Here is a 23,510-nt window from a genome sequence, read left to right as displayed (position 1 = left end):
CGCATTTGTCTCCCCAGTGGCGATGTTTACACACCGCACCAGGCATTCATACCTCGGCCGAGTCGACCTAGGGGAGGCCCAGGACCAGTTCAGATAATCGTCACTGGCGTTGTCCGCGAGTGTGAAACGAACTAGCGTCGGCGGGTTCGTAGCACAGCGCGCTCACCGCTGCACCACCGCTCTCCGATGCGCCTCGCATTACCACACACACTCTCTGGCCAAAGGATGAGATATCAACTAATTACCCAGGGTATTAGTGGCGACACAATTGCAACAACACCAATAACACCACCAACAATAATATCCCGAAGGGAATTCCTCGAGTCGCGCAGGGTTTTAGTTACACGATGACTTTATTTGATTCACACCTTTGTATCTCTCTCTCTCTCAGAGTCTCACACACGCATCGCAGCATCGTCATCATCATCATCTCGAATTACGCCGTGAGAACACTTTAGACCACAACTTTTGCTTCGCGGTTCTTCACGCGGCGCGAGGTTTCCATGCACTTCTGCACCCTTCTCGTGGTAGGGGGGTGAGGATGGGTCGAGGGAGGCGGTTACGACAATTACCGCATTCTCCGGATATAATGAGACTCTCCGGGGACGAAAAAAACGAGTCGCATAATATGACTTTTGTAACGATCTCCCGCTGTACACGCGAGCAATGGGGGCGCCTCGTGCCCTCGTTCACAAGCCCTGCAGAGACAGTGGTGGAAATTCCACATTCCTATGGCGGGGTGAGAATAGCGGAGGTGGGTCAGTCACTCAATAACACAACCACTGTTTGGCTTCCCCCATATAGTGGTACTCATTTTATCCACCCCCCCCATCTAGGGGAATGATGGGCCGAGTCAACCCACAACCACTCTCTCAACCTTTTTCGATTGCAAGCCGCTCGCTCGAACAGCGGATCCCACGTTGCCCGCTGGTAAGTAAGACGCACCTCCACAACTTGTGCCCGGCGTCAATAAAGTTACACAACTCTGATCTCACACAGACACACAGAGACACGCTGGATTATGAGACGCACCACCAGCTTCTCCTTGAACAAAAAAAAAGGAGAGGGGGTACCACTGCGTCTTATATTCCGGAGAACACGGCAGATGTATTTAATTGCGTTTAATAGTAATTATTTCGAAGCGAGAACCCCTTTCTCTGCAAGGGACAATGAGACAGCTGTCATCGTGCCCATGCTTTTTTTCTCAAAATGCTCATTGTGCTCGGAGCAATAAACCTCAACTGTTCTATACCTAATATATTTAGGGATGGTTTTATTTACATAGTTTTTTTAGGATGTATATAATAGCATGGCGAAATAATAAGGACATTAACAGGAGCACAACTAGGAACGCTGGAGAACGTTTACATGAGCAGCGGGCAGTCTCCTGTGTTCGTCAAGCCCACTTCTTCCATATCGCTATCGATCATCATCATCATCATTAGTATTACAGTATTATGATTAGACGTCTTCCGAACGTCTTCTACCGCCGTTTCACTTCAACTTAATGCTCATTTGTGACACGGGGAATCACGCGTAGCCAGTTACCCAGCTATAAGTTCGGTGTCAATGGCACGCAGCAGCGACTAACTACGACAACGAAGTTAGTGATGGGGTGGTGGACAGGAGCCCAGCCGGGAAACTCGAGGCGTAGATTATTTATCCGCAATTATTATTTCAATCGTAATGATTATTTAAATCACGTAGATTGTTTAAACGGTAGTGATGTCCCCACATGCCGGGAGACTTGAGGCACAGATTAGTTATCGGTCATTACTTTTTTATCATAATGATTACTTAAATCATTGATTACTTACATCATTATGTAAATGATGCAGAGCATCAGACGATGCTTTACCTTGGTGATTATTTTACAATCACGCTATCCGCGTGATTGTACAGCCTCGTGTGTCAATCCACTGCTGGATGAGCGCCTCCCACTTACCCCCTTTCAATGCCGTGGTGGGGGGGGGGGGGGTTGTTTTTACCATACTTCACCATGCTGGACAGTGGCCGGTTAATGGCAGTCGGGGAGCAATTGCCGTGGCAACATAGAAGTAGCGTACAACAGCAGCACTTGCCCTCTGACTGTCCACACATAGTCTGGCGCCAACATCGCGAGTTATCATCGACTGTCTCACACACACCATTCTTGTTTACATCGAGAAGAGATTTATCAATGCGCGGGTTACATCCTCCGGTAGTTATGTCAAGAACATTGAGCCCACGCTGCTTTGATCAGCCACGGCAAACACCACGCGTAATGATTGCTCCGAAATGCTGCCTCGTCAAGACCCTCTACCACCCGGCACGGCAGCTTCGAATTGAATCGATGCTAGTGACACAAATGTGGCGAGATCATCACGTAGCCTTACTCGCAAATTAGCAATGAGCCGCCTTAATATTGACTGCGCAAACTTAGCACGCGGCTTAAGTGAATCACCACCACTCCCGTTGCTGCATTCAGCTGTGATCCACTTTCACCACTACCCCCAGAGCCCCCCCCCCCGAACTCGCATTCACACCACCCCCCTCACCTCCACCCCCTCGGGGGTTAAAGTTTACCTTGGTGGAAATAACCGCGGCGTGGAATGAATAAAGCGAGCGTACTTATTGAAATGATTCTTCCCGCAAAGGGAGAAGCGACAGAGAGAGAGAGAGAGCGCGCACGCTATATACAGAGATGGGGCAGCCACGTGGTCGCTATCCACCCCGTCTCTCTACCCCCCCCACCCAACCCCTAGAAGTCCACCCCCCGCCCCTCCTCCCACGGGGTCCGCACACGTGCGATGAAGGTGCGCGCGACGAAATCGCAAACCGCTTTGTCCACCTCTGAGCGCGCCGTTGCGCAATCCGAATCGCCGTTTGAAATCGCGCGCGACTCAATGCGCCCCCAAATCCGTCCCGACCGCACCCGTGCGAAAGGTTTGCTCGAGAACAGAAACTCAAACAGCGCCGCTTTCAGGAGTCTAACAACCGAAGCATAGTTGCGCAAATGTTGCACGTGATGAAACGCGTCGCCATAAACCGTTGAACATACCGCTGGTTGCAGGTCTCCACCAAACCGCGAGCAACCGGTTGTGCAACTGGCCGCAACTGGAATTGCAGAGACATCCGCGTACATTTTAAGCGATTCAGTTGCTTGCAACCAAGTTGAATGCGAGTGATCGCTCAGGTGTGAACTCTTTGGAGGACATCGAACCCTAACCCTTGCTCGTACGAGTCATGAACAGAAGATCCACGTCCGGTAAGCCACCGATTGCGCAACTGCTCGCATCGATTTGCAGAAGAACGTCCACTGGATTGTCGACCGAGTTGAAATAAATGTCCATTGGCTGAGATGTGCACCACCACGCCATACCAGTGGCACACACTCGCACACAACAACACTGAGCTGTTGCCTGTTCATCACTTGTCGCGTTTTGTGTTGTGTATCCGTGTACAGCTGCGTTATATAGCGGTGTGGGGAGCGGTGGTGCAGCGGTTAGCGCACTGCTCTACGAATCCGTGTTCGATTGCTGCTCACGGTTAATAGGAGTGGTGACGTTTTGAGCCAGTCCTGGACCCTCCCACTAGGGAGACTCAGCCTTAAATGTGTACCTGGTGCGTAAACATCAGCACCGGTGAGACAAAAGCAGCCGCGCTGTCGGAGCTCGCTAACAACACTTGCACAACCAGTCTGTTGAAGGTTATACGGGGGATCCTTTGTATTTGTTCCACAGCTGTGTGCTGTGTTCACATGTTAATTAATCCACATTCACCCCTTCCAAATAATAAAACGCGACTATAAGAGACTATTGTTGTACTTACGAAGGAAGAAGTAGCTACAAATTATCCGAGCAGATCGATGCTTGAGCGTCTCTCCTTTAAGTGTCAAAGAACACGCCTACGCGCAGCATGCGAATAAAAGAATTCACCACCAACAGGTGCTGATGAACTGCATAGCGTTCTGTCTTGTCTTGACTTAGGAGGTCACCGAAAAATGAAAGTGAAGCACGTGTCACCGACTGGAAGCAGCAGGGATGAAGACGCAGACACCCGTGGCCCGGTTCCGTTCCTCTTGGGAGTCATCGGCACGGTACGGTCACAGATGCTCGCTGCTGTACAGACGGCCACTTGGAACTGCGCGGACGGAGTCCCCTCTGACACGCTAATGGGACCCATGGTTTTTTGTTTCGGTTACCCAACCAGTTCCGCAGACGGTGACTCTACTGATGACGCAACCAGTCGCTCAGGCGCAGAAGGGAGGAGGCGACGGTAACTTACAACTACGACACAACTTTAGAGTCTTTATTTTTTTTTGCGTGCGTAAAGTAACCATTTAGGAAGCTTGAAAACTCATCCAGCAGTGGATCTGGCAAACCGCGCCGAACATGTTTCACAACAAACAAACAAAAAACTTCGAGGACTTGCTGGGACGGACAGCCCTCTTTAGTGATGGGATTGCCTCTTGTTTTTAATTAGTTAATTTAAAGTGCGAATATCACGCTCTAGGTTGGTTCTGCGATGCTGGGACATCTTGAACAACACGGGAGGATAAATCGTGTACTCCCCGTGCAGCGAGTACATCTATCGCTATCAAAGGAACCAAAATTCCCTTCAATAATGGATTACATATTCGGTATTGTTTTTTTTTTAAACGCGTAAGCTGTCGCTGATTATGCATGATGTATCTGCCGGCGAAACGTCGGACTACCGGATTGTTAAGCATTGGCCAAGTTTGTTCACCACGTGAAAGCTTTATGAATTGGCTGTGTCAGGTGGTGGAGGGTTTACGACACAACAACAATTTAACTTGCCCGATGCGACCCCAAAAATGCGCAATTTTAATTGAACAATTATTAATCGATTCCTTTGCAACTTTGCGACGAAAGTAGCGGTGTCTGGCGGCTGCGGGGATCACGCAACAACAAGAACAAGAACCGGTCATGGTCGGAATCCGCCTCATGCGCCACGATCGGCCCACTGCTGGATGAAGATTTTCGCGAGTCGCAGATGAATTTTAAGTTATTGATAATTACGCACGCGCGCACGACGAGCTTAATACGTCGATATTATTTCGATGATTTCGACGCTTTTTGTTGCACCACCCCTTGCGGTTCATCGTCAGCAGGGCGCGGCTGAATGTCACCTCCAGTGTTAAGCACTGCACAGGTCACTGAGCGATGAGCGTAGTGGATTGCATGTGTGTCTGTGTGTCTGTGTCCGCGCGAGTGTTGGTGCGATGTGCAAACATCGCCACAGGAGAGACAAAGGCGGCCGGGCGTGGTGTTGGCCACCTCAACCCCTCGTGTGCCGTGCCGGTCTTCATAGGTGCTCGCTAACAGCACTTGCCCCCAACAGTCTCTTAAAGGCTATACGGGGGATCTTTGTATTGATGTATATATGTAAACTGTATAACGTTGTAAGGGAGCGGTGGTGCCGTGTTTAGCGCACCGCGCTACGAACGCGGAAAATCCGAGTCACACCTCTAGGGTCGACTCAGCCATAAATTAGTTACCGGTTGCTCCGCATGATTAACATGAGCAGTAGGGGGAAGACAAAGGCGGCGTGGTTCCGCCCACACCCCCACCCCACCCCCTCGTATGTGTATGTCTCTCGTGCCTGCATACATAGGTGCTTTCCGCGAGCAGCATTTGCCCCAACAGCCTGTTAGAGGCCACACGGGGGAGGTCAGGGCCGTCGATCGGGGTGTGGTGCGTAGCCTCGGGCAAGTCGCACACCGTGTGCCCCTCCCACCCCCCAAGCGCAGGACCTGGGGCGATCGCCCAGATCCGCCGGCGTACCCTTCGGAGCGGCTCCGCGGGGTACCTTTGTTTCTCCGTGTGAATTTGCGTGAGAATCCTTGCGCACGGTATGCGGGTCAGGAAGGAACAACGTGGAGACGAAGCTTTCACGACAAACGCGCGCGCGGGGAAAGGGGGCTGATTAAGGAGGTCGCAAGCATCAGTGTACAGATACGGCATAGCATCCTATTGACATAGCCTCACTACAATTGGACGCCTATGGTTAGTTATTCATAGCTACTGACATTATGGAAATACTTATGTTCCATAACGCGCTTGCGTTCAGCTTGTATGTGTGTGTGTGTGTCTTTGCGTGTGTTTCAGGCCGTGGTGCTGGCCACCCATCCCCTCGTGTGCCGTTCCGGCCTTCATAGGTGTTCCCTAACAGTTATTTGCCCCAAAAGTAAATTGAGGCTGTACGGGGGATCTTTGTCTTTGTGTTTTTCTGTGTGTGTGTGTGTGGTATCGTAGTGATTAGCCGCATGGCTCTACGAACCTGGAAACGTCGGCTTCAGTTCCCAGCACACGACCAACAACAGTAGCGAATGTTTGAACCGATCCCGGGGCCTCCGGAAGGTCGACTTTAAACGAGCACCTGGCGTGGTGTATAAACGTCAGCACTGGGGGGGGGGGGGGGTCGAGGAGACAAAGGAGACCGGGCGTGGTGCTGGCCACCCACACCCCCACTCATGTGCCGTATCAAACCTTCAATGCTGCAATGCGCTAACAGCACTTGCCCCCAAAGCATATATGAGGCTATACAGTTGGGGTGTCTTTATCTGTGTGTGTGTATGCCATGCATATGTGCTTTTTAAAATGTATTTAATCCATGTGCATACGAGTGCCAGCGCGCGCGTGTGTGTGTATGTATATATTCCCAATGTGTATTTCAGTCTCTTGCGCGCACACACACACACACGTGTGCGCGCGCGCAAACACGTCTGTCGCCACGTCTTCGCCGTGCGCGCCTTCAAGACAACTTGGTCCGAAATAGTCGTCTTCGAGCAGAGTTCCCGCTCAGAAAGAGAGCAGCGATGAATCATCAACAGTCTTCTCGTCGGCGGAGGAACAACAAAAAAACAAAAAAACATTCGCTACGATAATCGCAATTAATTACATCCAAAAACGACAGTAATTGCTTTTTTTTTCTTCGCTCGCAATCACCCACCCCCTCCTGTTTATGATTTAAGAAAAAATGCAATGTAATCATAGCAAAAATAATTAAATACATATATCTCGCCGTTCGCGCGTGCGGGGAGAGGATTGGAGGCAACTGATGGGCATGGAGTTGATTTGAAAATAGTGTGGCATGCGTGCGTGTGAGTGTGCGTGTGAGTGTGTGTCCGTGTGCATGTGTGGGTAAGTGTGCGTGTGCATGTGTGAGTGTGTGTGTGTGCGCGTACGTGCCGTGCTGGCCACCCACCCCGTCCTGTGCCACGGTGCCGGCCTTCATAGGTGCTCGGCGACAACACTTGCCCCAACAGTCCGTTGGGGGATCTTAGTCTTGTGTCCCTTCGTTCAAATTGTCCAAATGTGAAAACAAATTACTCGCAAATTACTCAATGTGTAAACACGCAGCAAACCCCCCTGTTTGTGAAGCTATAGCTGACTATACCCACGCCATAGCATTGCCCTATAAGAAGGGCGCAAGCATCCAAATATAATGAGTTGTTTCAAACTCAACGATGCAAGTGATTGCGTCTAACTATACATTATCACAGTGTCACTTTCCGTCGAAGCCCGATATCGTAAAGTGACAGCGCGTGCTTGCCTAGAAACGTCTGCCAGTTCACCAGCATCGATTGAAGCAAGCGAGTCTGATTACTGCTGCTGACGAGACACCGCGTGTTGAAACCGGTCCAGAGTGTTTTTGTTTTCTCGTCTTGAAAGGCCGCGTGGCCGGCTGATGGGATGGGTAAGAAACGCTTTGATATTTGGCACTGCGTCGAGAGGCGGGATCGGCGAGATGGAGATATTAGTGTCCGCTTATGTAATGTGTTATTTACATACCCCACTACGACGCGAATTATTAATTTGAGTCGAGGTCGGAATTTACCTGCCCTCTGTGTGTGTGTGAGAACGTGTGCAATCTGTGTGCGTGCACGTCGTGTGAATGTAGCGGTGAACGCGCTCGCTACGAACCTAGCTACGCCGAGTTCGATTCCAGCTAACGACTGTATATGTGGTGTTTTAATAAACACGTATGAGAATAGGTGCATCATTGTACACGCGTGTCTGTGTATGGGAGTACGCACACACACGCGCACATAGATCTGCGTACATTCATGGCTTGCCACTTCACGTGGCTCGCAAGCGCACTTAGCCTGGCACGGGCGAACGGGCGGCTGTTGTTGTTGTTGCTTCTGCTGTTGTCGTTGTCATCATTGTTGTGCATACTTACGCACGTGTGTGTACGTGTGTATGTGTAGACGTGTGTGTGTGTGTACGTGGGTGTGTGTGTGCGCGTGTTTAAACCATTCACAAATCTGCGAACACAATGCGACTCGACTCAGTCCCACAGCCAGCGCCAATCCCCATCGCAATGCCGCTGGATCCACCCTTGCCCCCCCCCCACCGTCCTCCAATAGAGCCCCCCCCCCCACGGCTCTTCTTGCCCCCCCCCCCGTCTCCGCCACCCCTCCACCACCCCCTCTGCCTTCGGATCTCCCACGGGCTCCGGCGGGTGGTGGGTCGGGGGGGGGTAGAGAAGAGGAGGCGGTAGGAGGCTGGCGGTAGGGACTAGCAGATGATGGTGAAGTATGGTTAAAGACGAGAAGGACGAGCAGGCGACGAGTGGAGTAATGGGGGGGGGGGGCAGTGGTGAGGGTGGAAGGGGCGGTCGAGTGGTGAGTGACCTCCCCAGGGGCGGGGTCGAGTAGTTGAGCGACCTCCTGTCGATTAGAAGGGGAACACCATGAATCCAGAGAAGGTGGAGTATTTCCACCCGCCCATGAGGTTCCCACGCTCCAGCTTGAGGTTCACGCGATCCCCCTTCTCCATGAGCAGCAGCACCCCGTTGCTGGCCGCTTCTCGCGTCACGTCCTGGTCGCCCGCGAAGGCGGAGATCACGGCCCAGCTGTTGAGCATCAGGCTCACCTGTGGACGAAGGGCGCCACGGTGGTGAGATGTTAACTACCTCGCCTGGTACACAGGAGGTCGTGGGTTCGATGTCGACCGTGACGCCTGCTGCTGCTGTATATTTGGAGTTTGCGTGTCTCTCTCTCTCATCATCATCATCGCGGTGGCTAGGAGATGTTAACTACCTCGCCTGGTATACAGGAGGTTCGTGGGTTCGATCCCGACCCTGACGCCTACTGCTGTATATTTGGAGTTTGCGGACTCTTTCCCTCTCCCCGTGGTCGCGTCTATTTGTTTTTTCCCTCCGGGTTTTCCCTGTACATTTAGAAACTTGCGTTGAGAGTATTTGGCTGCTATACATTTCCACGTGATAAGCCACTTAGTTGCGCTATCATTTGTGGCCAGGTCGCTTCTGAAAAATAGCTAAATAGCTCAGTGGGCCTTACCTGATAAAAAAAATAAAAAAATATTGAGTTTATAAAGCCACCAAGAGTTTCACGTTTTCGATTAATTACGTCACTGAAAGACCTACACCTGATTACTCATTGTTTTTTTCGGTAAAGCCACGTAGAAATAAGTAATAATAATAAAATTACATAATAGAATACGACGTTTCGATTGCAACGCAAGCAATCATCATCAGGCATAGAAGAGCTAAATTTAAGAGAGAGAGGAAACACAGAACCGCAGATATATATACAGAGCACGGAGAGTCGGTCAAAACACAATTAACGCATGGTGCTCTATCACTCTTAACCTATAATTTAGCAATCTTTTAAATAGCGTAATCAGCCAGACCATGCGTTAATTGTGTTTTGACCGACCCTCTGTGCTGCATTATATTGTTTCCAAATTTTACTAAATCTTGTTCGATTTGATGTGCTTCTCCATCTCTCTTTGTCCCCCCTACATGCTAAGGCCTTAGCACGGAGACCCTATCTCTCTGTGCTCCGTGCAGTTGTGTCTCTGTGTGAACTCCCTCTGCTTAGGTGTCTGTATATATATCTGCGGTTCTGTTTCCTGTCTCTCTTAAATTTAGCTCTTCTATGCCTGATGATGATTTGCTTGCGTTGCAATCGAAACGTCGTATTCTATTATGTAATTGTATTATTACTTCTTATTTCTACGTGACTTTACCGAAAAAAACCAAAGAGTAATTCCTGCAGTCACGAAAGCACCGAATCAAGTTTTATACACCTGATTCTCAAGACTCGAAGTTTTTTTTTGTATTGATACTGATTGTATCGACCTCGGAAGGATGATAGGCTGAGTCAACCGCCCCCATGGGTATTTGAACTGCCGACTGCGAGCGTCTCGCTCGACCGCTGAGCCACCTGGCCGGTGATTGGGAGGTCAGAGGTGAAAATCAATGCGTATCCAAAACCCCAACATTGATGCACATTTGTATTGAGAAGAGACTCAGTGGCAGAGGGAGCGGGCCCGCAACGTTGGCAAAGGTTGCGACTTCAAATCCTCGTTGGGGATGTTGCTTCAGCTCATCATCTTTTCAGGGGGGTAGAGGGGGGATTGCTGGTAAAATTGGTACCACTTCGTGGAGAAGTTCAAAACAGCGATTGTTCTGCGGATTCACTCGTCTCCCGCCATAGGAATGTGGAATGCCACCTACTGGCTCAGGCAATGATCGCCACCTCAATGCTAATTTGAACAGGAAAATAATTCTGTGACTAAGTGGTGAGGAGGAGGGGGGTTAACCTCCCCCTCCCCCCCCATCCCCCCTCCTGAACTCCCACACAATTAGATACCAGGCTCAGTACCTGCTGAGCCTCCGCGATTCGACGAGACGGGGGGAGGGTGATGCGATGTGACCCCAACGTGCATGGCTATTTGGAAGACGTACATCGTAATGTCGACTCTGGATCAGCGCTTAAGCCTCTGAGCGTCGCTCCGGGGTGCAATTTGTCCTATCGATTGCCCGTAAATATAATTCAGAATCGCTTGTCAGTGAGTCAGCAACCTCCTCCTCCTCGTCGTCGTAAATGACACGTGCATGTGTGTGTGTGTAGATTACATGGCACTTACGTAAGGATTATGCAATGATAACATTGTAATGTACGGCGCTCTAGTTTCGCTTGTCACAGGCTCACACGAAGACCGATAGAGCCTGACAGAGACCCACAGAGACCAATATATAATAACCACATAGAGACCCATATACCTATATTGTTGGACCCAAATGCTTTCAAAGATCCGGAGTCACAAGCACATGGATACCCACAGTCGCATAGTGGCCGATACACTTCTATAGGGATCTAAATAGTACTTACACAGAGGTCCATGGTCACATGAAGACAAGTGAACTCACATAGAGACCCGTGACATCACAATGAGGCCCATAGACTCATAGACACCCCTGGTCGTATGGAGAGAGTTGCAGTACAGTATGCAGTACTCAAATTTGGACCTATAGACTCGCGCACAAATCCATAGACTGACATTGAGATCCATAGTCACACAGAAACCCATTAACTCAGAGACCAATATAGTTATATACAGACCCATAACCTCACGTTGTAACCCATAGTTAGATGGAAACAAAACAGACTCAAATAAATACCCATAGGCACACATAAGAGACCCATCGATTCACACAGAGACCCAGAATCAAATAATAGACCAATATACTCACATAGAGACCCATAGACCCACATAGAGAACCGCAGTTTCTCAATTCAATGGGGGTGCCCACCAATAAAACAACTCTGCTTTGTCCCCCCACCCCCAATGACCCAGCCCCCCCTCACCTGAATGGTCTGTCTGTTGTACACTTTGACCACGTGGAAACTGAAACTGTAGACGCCCTTGCGAGGAGCGATGAAGGTGCTCGATTCCACGTCGAAGTTGTTCCCCACATTCACCAGCGTCTGTGCATAACGAAGGGCACCAAACGCAGACCAACATCGTCATCGTTATCAACATTGCTATCGTCATCATCATCATCATCGTCGTCGTCACGAACATCATCATTGTCATGGTCGAGGTCACAGTCATCAACGTCGGCATCATCATCATCATCAATCATCGTCACCACCATCGTGGTCGTCGTCATTAACGTTTACATCATCAATACCGTCACCTTCATCATCGGGTACTAATTTTGAGGTCGAGTCGACCTAGGGGAAGGAGGCGCTGTGTAGGTATGCTGAACTTCTTTCGCACCGTACGTAGCCACGCATGCTAATCGGTTGGCTACGTCCGGTGCACTGAGTAATTTAGCCATTGCCGGGAGTTCAACACAAATCGCATGGTTAAAAATAATGACCCCACCGCCCCCCATAGCCTTAACAGACAGTGATGGCAAGTGCTGTTAGCGAGCACCTATGAAGGCCGGCACGGCACACGAGGGAGTGGGTGGCCAGCACCACGCTCGGCCGCCTTTGTCTCCCCAGTGACGATGTTTACACATAGCACTAGGTACTCATTCGAGGCTGAGTTGACCTACGGGAGGCCCAAGAACAATTCAGATATTCGTCACTGCTGTCTGTGGCCGTGAGCGGGAGTCGAACTCGGGTGGCCGGGGTTCATAGCGCGGCGCGCTAACCGCTACACGACCGCACACACGCCAGCGTGCTTACCTCCAAAAACCACATCTATAAATATCCTGTCCATCACGCCAATGTCAAATATAAACCACAGCGTTGGGAGGTTTACGCGTAATTGACACAGCTGGCACGTCCACGGCATTACTCGCAAAAAAACCGACTCGGAACATTCCACGTGGCTTACCTTCGCCTGATTCGCACGTTTGTAAAACAAAATGATACGGAAACAAACTTAAGGCTGCATCGTCTATCGAGATAAACCACCGAATGGTCCTTTGCACGGTAAACGTCTCGACACAACCAAACAGCCGGGTCACGTTTGCAAAAAAAAAAAATGGGAAGTGCTTCGTGCGTTTTTTGTCATTTTTCTAGTTGCCACTTTCTGTTCACGCCCTTGCCGAGATGACACGCTCAAAGGGCAGAAACGTGAAGCGGCCAGCGACAAACGGCACGGTCAAAGTTGCAATCGATGAGAGTCATGGGCAGTGTTCCTTCGATTGAGCGAGGCGATATGAACTTAGGAGCGGAGATGGCAATGGTGCTGATGATGGTAGAGGGGGTTCCAAAGTGGAGCAGTGTGAGCGAAGAAGCAGGGAGAGCAGAGGTGACCTACAGCGTGTGGTGAGTGAGTGGGTGAGTGTGTGAGTGAGTTCGTGGGTGTTTGGGTGAGTAGGTGAGTGGTTCAGTGAGTTAGTGGGTGGTTGAGTGAGTAGGTGAGTGGGTGGGTGTGTGAGTGAGTGAGTTAGTGGGTGTTTGGGTGAGTAGGTGAGTGGTTGAGTGAGTTCGTGGGTGTTTGGGTGAGTAGGTGAGTGGTTGAGTGAGTTAGTGGGTGTTTGCGTGAGTAGGTGAGTGGTTGCGTAAGTTCGTGGGTGTTTGAGTGAGTAGGTGAGTGGGTGTGGGTGTGAGTGAGTGAGTTAGTGGGTGTTTGAGTGAGCTGGTAAGTGGTTGAGTGAGTTAGTAGGTGTTTGAGTGAGTAGGTGAGTGGGTGAGTGTATGAGTGAGTTAGTGGGTGTTTTGAGTGAGTGGGTGAGTGTGTGAGTGAGTTAGTGGGTGACATATTGGGTGAGTGAGTGGTGCATCTGCCAGTCATCTCAACAAAACCATGGCACCGAAGTCTGTCCCGTGATCACTCGCACGCACAGACACGCATAGACGTGCCCACACACATACACGCATACACACGCATGCACGCGCTTGCACGCACACGCATACATACACGCATACACGCACGCACACACAATCACACACACGCACACACATGGCGACGAGGTTGTTACACCTCCACCAATTAAGGGTGAACAATGATACGAGACTCAGTGCGCGCAACCCACACGACAACACGAGAGAGAGCGAGGAGTAGTAATAATTATATTATATAATTACATTAAACACAAAGGGGGCGGTGTGGCACAATCACACCGACACGCGCAATTATTTCTACCTAACAAGCACTAATTAGTGAAAAAAATGGCCTCGACATAGCATTAACAAAATTAATGGCGTGTGTGGGGGGGGGAGATGGGATGGGAGTGTAACGGGGTGTGTGGGAAAGGGGGCGCTGTTATTCCCGTTTATTATGACTCCCTTCTGCGTCCGTAATTAGCTAGGGACACAAACTAACTTTGTTGATGGTGACGTCAGTATCGTGTGTCTGTTTGTAGAGTGGTTTGTGTCTGTGTGTGTGTAGAGTGGTTTGTGTCTGTGTGTGTGTAGAGTGGTTTGTGGCTGTGTGTATATAGTGGTTTGTGTCTGTGTGTGTAGAGTGGTTTGTGTCTCTGTGTGTAGAGTGGTTTGTGTCTGTGTGTGTGTAGAGTGGTTTGTGTCTGTGTGTGTGTAGAGTGGTTTGTGTCTGTGTGTGTAGAGTGGTTTGTGTCTATGTGTGTGTAGAGTGGTTTGTGTCTCTGTGTGTGTAGAGTGGTTTGTGTCTCTGTGTGTAGAGTGGTTTGTGTCTCTGTGTGTATAGTGGTTTGTGTCTGTGTGTAGAGTGGTTTGTGTCTCTGTGTGTGTATATAGTGGTTTGTGTCTATGTGTGTGTAGAGTGGTTTGTGTCTCTGTGTGTAGAGTGGTTTGTGTCTATGTGTGTGTAGAGTGGTTTGTGTCTCTGTGTGTGTAGAGTGGTTTGTGTCTCTGTGTGTAGAGTGGTTTGTGTGTCTGTGTGTATAGTGGTTTGTGTCTGTGTGTGTCGAGTGGTTTGTGTCTATGTGTGTATCGTGGTTTGTGTCTATGTGTGTGTATAGTGGTTTGTGTCTCTGTGTATATAGTGGTTTGTGTCTGTGTGTGTGTAGAGTGGTTTGTGTCTGTGTGTGTGTAGAGTGGTTTGTGTCTCTGTGTGTATCGTGGTTTGTGTCTGTGTGTGTGTGCTTAGTGGATGGGGAGTGGAAGCGTAAGTGCACCGCACTACAAACTTGGCCACCCGAGTTCGATTCCCGCTCACGGTCAGCACCAGTGACGATTATCTGAAACGGTCCTGGACCTTCCCTAGGTCGACTCAGCCTCAAATTAGTACCTGGTGCGGTCTGTAAACGTCGCCACTCGGGAGACAAAGGCGGCTGGACGGGCGTGGTGGTGGCCACGCATCCCTCTCGTGTGCCGTGCCGACCCTATCGAGGTGCTCTCGCTAACAGCACTTTCTCCAGCAGCCTGTTAAGCCTCTACGGGGGACCTTTGCCTTATTTTGAAGGTGAACGATGCCCCTCCACCCACCACTCACACAGTGCTCCACGGAGGCTTACACGCTGCCAGGGAGTGGACAACATGTTCTCTGTCCAACCGTGACCACGTCATCTCGACTCGAGTCACCTCGACTCTAGTCCCGATCCTCCCACCCCCCCCCCTCCCCTAGGCGGACTCAACCTCTAATGAGGAAACCTGGTGCGGTGTAAAAACATTATCGCCACGAGGGAGACACAGGCAGCCGGGCGTGATTTCTGGCCACCCATCCGCTCGTGTGATGCGCCGGCCCCTTAATAGGTGCGAATCGTTATCAGCGCTTGCTCCGAGAGTCTGTTGATGCTATCTGGGAGATCTTCGTCTTGGGAGGCGATAGCGTGGCGGTTAGCGCACTGCACTGTGCACGCGACCCAACTCCCGATCCCCATTCTTGGGTCGCTCTACTGCTGCTGCTGTCGCCATCCTAGAATCTCACCCACATCGGGAAGAACGCTGCTGCTGTTAAAGCAGCGTCTAACAACGTGGAATTCCCGAATGAACCCCTTCGCTCGAGACGCCGAACATCATCGCGCGTCCTCCTGGCATTGACAGTTTCCCTTCTCCTCCCATTCGAAGAATCCGGTGCTGTGACCGCCAACCGCATGGCTACATCAACAGCAGGACCGACGCGCACGACATCTCGTACGTAAAGTCAAAAAATAAATGCGCAAGTCACGGTCAGTCGTGCGATTGTGGCACGTGCGGCCTCCCGAACTATGCGTCGTAGAGGAAACCCACGGAAAGACACAGAGAGAGAGAATGGATACCCTGAGAGACAAACAGAAATCCACAGACTCACAGAGACGATACATCAAATACAAAACCGCAGTGGCGCCACGGTGGCCATGCAAACGCTCGAACTATAGACCGTAGTGAACCCACAGAGACACGCAGAGATAGTAGGTACCCTTAGAGACGCGCGTAGATCCGTATAGACTCATAGGGACGTGTATACATCCACAGAGACACGGAGAGATAGTAGATACCCTTAGAGACTCGCATAGATCCATATAGACTCATAGGGACATGTATACATCCACAGAGACACGGAGAGATAGTAGATACCCTTAGAGACGCGCATAGATCCATATAGACTCATAGGGACGTGTATACATCCACAGAGACACGGGGAGATAGTAGATACCCTTAGAGACGCGCAGAGATCCGTATAGACTCATAGGGACGTGTATACATCCACAGAGACACGGAGAGATAGTAGATACCCTTAAAGACGCACATAGATCTGTATAGACTCATAGGGACGTGTATACATCCACAGAGACACGGAGAGATAGTAGGTACCATGAGAGACGCGCATAGATCCATATAGACTCATAGGGACGTGTATACATCCACAGAGACACGGAGAGATAGTAGATACCCTTAGAGACGCGCATAGATCCGTATAGACTCATAGGGACGTGTATACATCCACAGAGACGCGGAGAGATAGTAGGTACCCTGAGAGACGCGCATAGATCCATATAGACTCATAGGGACATGTATACATCCACAGAGACACGGGGAGATAGTAGATACCCTTAGAGACGCGCGTAGATCCATATAGACTCATAGGGACGTGTATACATCCACAGAGACACGGTGAGATACATCAAAGACAAACCACGACAGTACCCATTGAGGGTCTGTGCAACCCAAACTAGGGGCCGTGTAGTAAACCCGCTGTGGTGTCTGCGCTCACTTCTACGGAGGAGCTGGAGGAGAAACAGCGACACTCCGCGAACAATCTCTGTGCTGAAGACCTCTCGTCGTGGCGAGCAGCACCAAGACCTCGACATTGTTCATCGAGCTCCTGAACCACATTGCTGCTGCTGCTGTTATCACCATGCACACCGATAGATGAGTCTCGTGCCCACTTACATATAGACGCGGGCATTCGGTTCCAGCTAAAATTAGCCGATGAAATATAATGTGTCCCTTTGAGTGGATTCAAGACAAAGCCGGCGTCGGCAGTGGCGGAAATGTACAGAGGAAGTTACCGCAACTACTAGGGTCTCTCTTTCACTCTATTTCCGTGCGTCTCTGTTGAGTTTCATTTATTTTAGTGTCGTGATTAAACGCACGACCTCCTGTATACCAGGCGACGTAGTTAGCATCTCGCCACCGTGGCGCTTGTCCGCTCCAACACCGACGAACTTCCGTTAAATTATCTTACATGACAGAGGTGTTTTGAGTGAAACTAAAGTAAAATATCTTAGTCCACCTCCGCTCGGTGTGGGAGGTCGCTTGTTCTCGGCTGCCGCTCCTCTAGTCCGCCTTGCTGAGACCCCTTTCCTAACCTTCAAATTAGGGTCGTTAAAATCCTTTTATGTGCATCAACGGGAACCGCATGAAAAAGCACCAATCCAGAATCAGTTACAAACCGGTTAGCACTTCGTTGTACAAATATAAATGTTTGAAAATAAACAACACACGTTATTTACGTTTAAACAGGTGCCCCTTTCGTCAGGACTGGCACGAGCAAACCAATTGCAAGGTCTCTGCGCCTTTACATTTAACTGAGAAACGATGTAACAAAAAAGTGTAACCACTCGGTGACCTTAGGCAGCCGTACCGTTTTGTACGTTCGCGCGCGCGCCAAATCAGCGCATTCATATACTCCAGAGTCTCGTCCGTCTTAACCTGTTATCATTTAAACAACCCAGGCTCGAATCGGGGCTGAGTATCGCCCCCCTCCTCCACTGACCGTGACTTGTCCGTGTCACCTATTCCAGCGTTCAACACATAGCAGACATCCCTTTCCTGATAAACGCATCGCATATAGTGCACGCACACAGCTCCGTTGTCAATCCACTGCTGGATGAATGCCTCGCAAGTTGCACACCGAAAGCGATTCCGGTGGTCGTTTTCGGCCATACTCCAGCGCGCTGGACTGTGGCTGGTTCGCGCAGGGCGGAGAGCATAGATTCCAGAGCGGCTGTGAATGGTTGCTGCGATGCCCTTTGCCTTGCGCAGCGTAGCACAGCAGCAGCGGCGGCAGCAGCAGCCCATAGGAGCAACTCTGTCGTGCACGACGGGTGGCCGTCCAAGCGCTCCTGCAGAGTCGAAGCCTGCAGCCTGCTGAGCTTGCGAGAGCGGACGAGCTCAGATGAGGTCGAGTTTTCGTGGGCGATGTTTTAATTGCACAGTGAGTTCGTCCGTTGGAATTACACGTAGCAGCAATTATGCCCCACACACACACACACCCTACTAAAAATAACTTGGCATGACCCTCCTGAAGAAGAGCCATGAGCCTCAGAGACCCTGTCCTCGCATAAACATGCGTAAAAAAATAAAATGTTAAAGTGCATTGCTAAGGTTATTGATGCATCACTCTGTTCACCCTCCAACCATCTCCGCTCTCACCTCCTCCCCCTCTACGCTTCATCACCACCTCTAATCTTAGGCACTGCTCGAGGGAGAACGTGGGCGATTTTTGTTTAAATGAAAAAAATACAGTTGTGTGTTCCACAATCGCGTTGCAGGTTTACGATTAGCATCGTGTCACGCGCAGGGAAATTCGAGAGAGATGATGAGGGAGGCAGGGGAGGGTGTGGAGGGGACGAGAGTGAAATGAGAGGGGAGAAGCAGGAAAGTGCGGTGGAGGTTAGAAGAGAGTGATGAGAGAGTCGAGGTAGGAGTTCATTTTCTTGGTTATTTCGCTAAAGTCACGTAGATATTTTTTTTTTTAAATAAATAAAAAATGAAAGGAAAAAGCCCACGACGTTTCGATCGCAACAAAAGCGGTCTTCATCAGGCTGAGAGAAAATAGCATGAATTCCTGCAGTCACGGAAGTTTTAAGTCAAGAGAGCTAGGAGATTGCGTGGAGGAGATTATAAATATTTGCGCGCGTTATTAAGTTCCTGGGGAGCAGTGGAGGAGTGGTTTTCCGCACCGCGCTATAAACCCGGCGCCCTGATATTCGCATCCGGGCCCCAGCTGACATGAGTGGCAAGTAATGAGTGAATCGGCCGTGGAACCCAACAGACCACTGCCTCCCTGTCACCACACTGCCCGGCGCGGTGAGGTGTGGTGAGCGACGCTTGTTATTCAGAGTTGATGACAGTTTTACAGGGACAGCCACGTGCAGCGAAGTGTCGGCACTCCGTTCATCTACACTCCCAGCATCTCTCAAGGACTGATGTTTGTGATGACGTGTTAATCATTGCTGGTGACCGACTGATGATGATGATGATGTTGATAGCGATGGCGGTGATGTTGATGACGGTGACGATGGTAGTGATTTCATGTGGATGTTAATAATAATAAAAAAAATATTGATGTTTATGATTATAATTGTAATGATGATGGTGGTGGTTATAATGTTGACGTGTGTTTTCACATTCGTCGAGGATGTCTTACAGTTAATTACTCACCACTTCAGTCATTGCGCCAAATAATTGGAAGAGACACGAGAGTTATATTGGACCCTAAGCTTTCTGTCGATATCAGTTCAAGCCTCCCGTAAACCACGTGACTTATATGCGTGGCCACCCCCACTCTGAACCCCTCCCCTTTCCCCTCTCCCCGCCCGCTGTGAAAACAGACGCCGTTCCTCCTCACAGCAGCAGCAGCTTGGAGGCCCTGACGCAGCCTCTCCCTCCTCCCTCTTCTTGTCTCCCCTGATCCCCCATGCTCCCGTTTCTCCACTCCTTCTCCATCCTTCACCTCTCGACTCCCATTTCCCATCTTGCCTTCTTCTCTCTTCCATCTCCCCTTCCCTTCTCTTTCCCTCCACGCATCGCATCCTTGACTCCCTCGACTCCGCCTACCGTGCTATGTATCCATGGGTAGACAGCGTTGGTAGTAGTCGTCCAAAACAAGCACAAAGACAAAGATCCCCCGTATAGCCTCAACAGACTGTTGGAACAAGTGATGTTAACGCAGCCCGTAGGATAATCAACACGGCACACAGGGGGTGGTATGCATGTACGTTGAACTTCCTTTGCACCGTACGTAACCAACCGTGCTAATCGGAGGTACGGGGGAAGGACAACAAACTAAACACAAAAAGCAGTTCTCAAGAAATTAGTTTTTATTCTAGATTTTAACGTGCATAGCGCCATTGGCTTCCTAATATCAGAAGGAAGAGCGTTCCAGACGGCCGCAGAAGTGCATCTAAAAGCGCGCAATGCAGTGAACGTCTTCATTCGATGGTTATCGAGAAGCCGCTGCGATGATGACCGGAATTCGCTTCATGGCTTAAGCTCCTTGACGAGATCGGCAGGTTATTGTGGTGTGCGGAGCACCTCGCACGGCCGCCTTTGTCTTCGCGGTTGGTGATTTTTTTTCTTCCCACATCACACCACAGGTATACCTACTCGCTCAAGGCTGAATCGACCCAGCAGAGGCACGAGACTTCGTCAAATATTCGCCGCTGATGTTGCACGCACCCGTGGGTGAGAAATATAACTCGGGTGGCCAGATTCAAGGGCATTGCCGTTACGCATCGCGCCAATTAGTTTTAATTAACCTCGTAATTATATATATACACAAATAACCTTAAATGTCTATTTAAATAATGGTAATTGTTACTACGCGATTGTGGTCTCCAGGGTCGTCATTCTGTAATTAAAAACGGAGACACTACCACGGCACAAAGGGATTCTTGCCACGCTCGAATTAAAGGGCGCTGTATACGAAAGGGGTGAGTGGGGATGGAAGGGGTGGGGAGGGGGGGTCGTGTGGGGGGCGGAAGGGGGGAGGAGCGGGGGGAGCGGGGGAAGCCATCGTCCATTGGTGAGCAAAGGTCACGGCCAATTCCCCCTCGAACACCAACGACTACGGTCCACGCTGTACAATTCCGAACGTTCGCCAGTGGAACAACCACGTGCAGTACCCCCCCCCCCTGCCATCCTACCCACCCACCCTGAAAAAATAAATAAACAACCGCGATAAAAAAAAATCCAATTAAGGCCAAGCCACCCCGGAGTCAATCCACTTAGCACTGCGGCGACGCGCGCGTCTGTGTCTCTCAGACTAAAAACGGAGAGGAGCGAGCGAGGCGGAGCGGTGGCGCAGCGGTTAGAGCACGCTGCGTTATGAAGCCCGGCGACACGTGTGAGTGGTCGATTCCACGCGTGGCTGATTGCCGGCGGCGGTTTCACCGATAAACCGATTCGGGATTTACGGCCGTAGGATCACGCGGCTCGGGCTTTAAAATAAGTAATCTACCTCCCGCGGTGAGTAAACATCAGCGCCGAGGAGACAAAGGCGGCCGGGCGCGGGGCTAGCTAGCTAGCTCGCGGGAGGACGGATATGGGTTAGGGGGGAGTGTCAGAAACGTGGCCGTCGTTTAAATTCCCACGCCGAGAGGTCGCAATGGTACCGGCGACCTCTGTGTTGTCTCTGCGACTGACCATTCCACACTCGGCCGCAGCAGCAGCAGCAGCATCCATGCGCTCGGCCGCCTTTGTCTCTCCGCGGCGCTGATGGACATCTGCGAACAAGAGCTTTCACGGCTCTTCGGTTTCCTCCAGCATAAATGCATATTCTGATGGTGCTGTGTTACACATCCACAAAGACAAAGCTCCCCCCGTATTGGCATGTGGCACGTCGGGGAACGTGCTGTCGGATTGTTACAATTTACCACGCGATAATGTGAACCGACAGTCCTACTTTGAAGTACACGAACAGAAAATTTAATGTCAGGAATTAATTTGCCTATTTTCGTGGGGCCCTCTAGAGTTTAGTTGTGGGCTCTGGATCAATGACCCCATTTGCCCAGGTCAATCTGCTCTCTCCCTCCCCTCGTCACCCCCCAGTTACCCCCCAACATCCGCCACGCTCTCTCCCCCCACTACATCCCGGCCTGGTAAGGAGCTGTACGATATTAACGGAAGTACAGATGCACCTGCGAACGCGTCAAATATTCATCGCGTTCCGCCGTTGTCGCGTCTTTGCCAAGCTATCCCCCCCCCCCCCACCACCACAAGGGTCTGCGGGAGTCCGCGTGCCAAACGAAACGCGGTGCCGTCCGCAGGTTTTTGGTTTGTCTCGCGCGCGAGCCCGCTACGAGCCGCCCGAGCGTCGATCGTACGAGCGGCAGCGTCGCCGATGATCGCCAGTCGTCACGTACAACTCGCGGGCGCGGTGTCGCTGCCGTGGATGTCCGCTCTCTCGCGCTCGTAGGCGAGCGGAGCGATGGGAGGATGACTCGGAGGCGCCAGGGTGCGGCAGCAGCAGCAGTCACTCGGCGATGAGGTGCCGTTGCTACCAACAACTGCAGCGGCTTTTGGCTCAGCCATCGAACAGAGACGGTCACTTGCATCGCGCGCTTTCAGACGCGCTTCTGCGGCCGTCTGGAACGCTCTTCCCTCCGATATCAGGAAGCCACTGGGCACTGCTTTTTGTGTTTAGTTTGCTGACTTTCCCCCGTGCCTGCTATAAGCACGGTTGGCTACGTACGGTGCGGAAGAAGTTCAACAAACGTACAATTGCCCATGCTCTGCGATCCTCTTACTATGAAGGTGTTTTTTTCATTGCCAATCAATGAAGAGTTGTGTTTATTATTCAACTGCGGAGGAAACCGGAGCACCCAGAGAAAACCCATAACGTGCGCGAGGGAGAAACACTCGATCCCCATGCAGACGGAACGGGTAGAGTTCACATATTGTTGCTGTACTGATGTCTCCTGGCGAGCCAGGGTACGGCTCCTCCTCGACGCGCACGGGAAAATGGAGTTTCGAAACCGTCTGTATGTGATCCCCCATCCCGAGTGACATAGTCTGCTGGGGAGTGCGTCATGTCAACAGCATTGGTTTCAATGAAAGCGAACTCGGAACTGACAAGACACTGCATGTCGAAACCAGCCAGTTAGGGCTTTGCCTCAGAGCGAAGAACATTGAAGTGGGAACACAGAAGTGCGGTACAGTACAACAACAAAAAACATATGGTAGGTTTTTTTTTTGTACACATCCCATCAGCCAAGATGGTCAATTAACTTCTCACAACCCACACGAATCGTTCTGTTTTAATAAATTCGTGACCGCAGGGAAGTCCAGGCTATAACAAGGGCAAAGATCCCCGGTGTAGCTTTGACAGACTGTGGGGGCAAGTGCAGTTTGGAAGCACCTGTGAAGGCGGGCACGACACACGAGGGGGTGGGTGGCCAACACCACGCCCGTCCGCCTTTGTCTCCCTAGTGGCGATTTTAAACACACCGCACCAGGTACAAATTTGAGGCTGAGCCGACCTAGGGGAGGCCCAGGACCTGTTCAGATAATCGTCACTGGTGTTGGTGGCCGTGAGCGGGAATCGAACTCGGGTCGCCGGGTTCGTAACGCAGCGAAGCGCCAACCACTGCGACACCGCTCCGCACCCACCCGCCTATAACTGGGAACAACCACGGTCAGTCGAGCGGCAGTGGCGTGACAT

The 23,510-nt window shown here is 50.8% G+C and overlaps 1 protein-coding gene across 1 annotated transcript in view; it reads right to left on the bottom strand.

Annotated features, from left to right (window-relative positions):
• Window positions 1–334: 334 nt before the first annotated feature.
• LOC116944238 (cerebellin-1-like) overlaps window positions 335–23,510 on the bottom strand; it is a 39,789-nt gene continuing 16,613 nt past the window's right edge. Inside the window, exons 3-4 of the mRNA XM_032957752.2 lie at window positions 11,627–11,746; window positions 335–8,882 (exon numbers count right to left, since the gene is read on the bottom strand). Coding sequence (XP_032813643.1) covers window positions 8,685–8,882; window positions 11,627–11,746 — 318 coding nt within the window. The 3' untranslated portion in view covers window positions 335–8,684. The remainder of the gene's footprint in view (window positions 8,883–11,626; window positions 11,747–23,510) is intronic.

The sequence above is a fragment of the Petromyzon marinus genome, chromosome 20 (assembly GCF_048934315.1).
Source record: "Petromyzon marinus isolate PM22_M1 ecotype Great Lakes invasive population chromosome 20, UKy_Petmar_22M1.pri1.0, whole genome shotgun sequence".
Classification (NCBI taxonomy): domain Eukaryota; kingdom Metazoa; phylum Chordata; class Hyperoartia; order Petromyzontiformes; family Petromyzontidae; genus Petromyzon; species Petromyzon marinus.
This window is presented reverse-complemented; position numbering and strand designations above follow the sequence as displayed.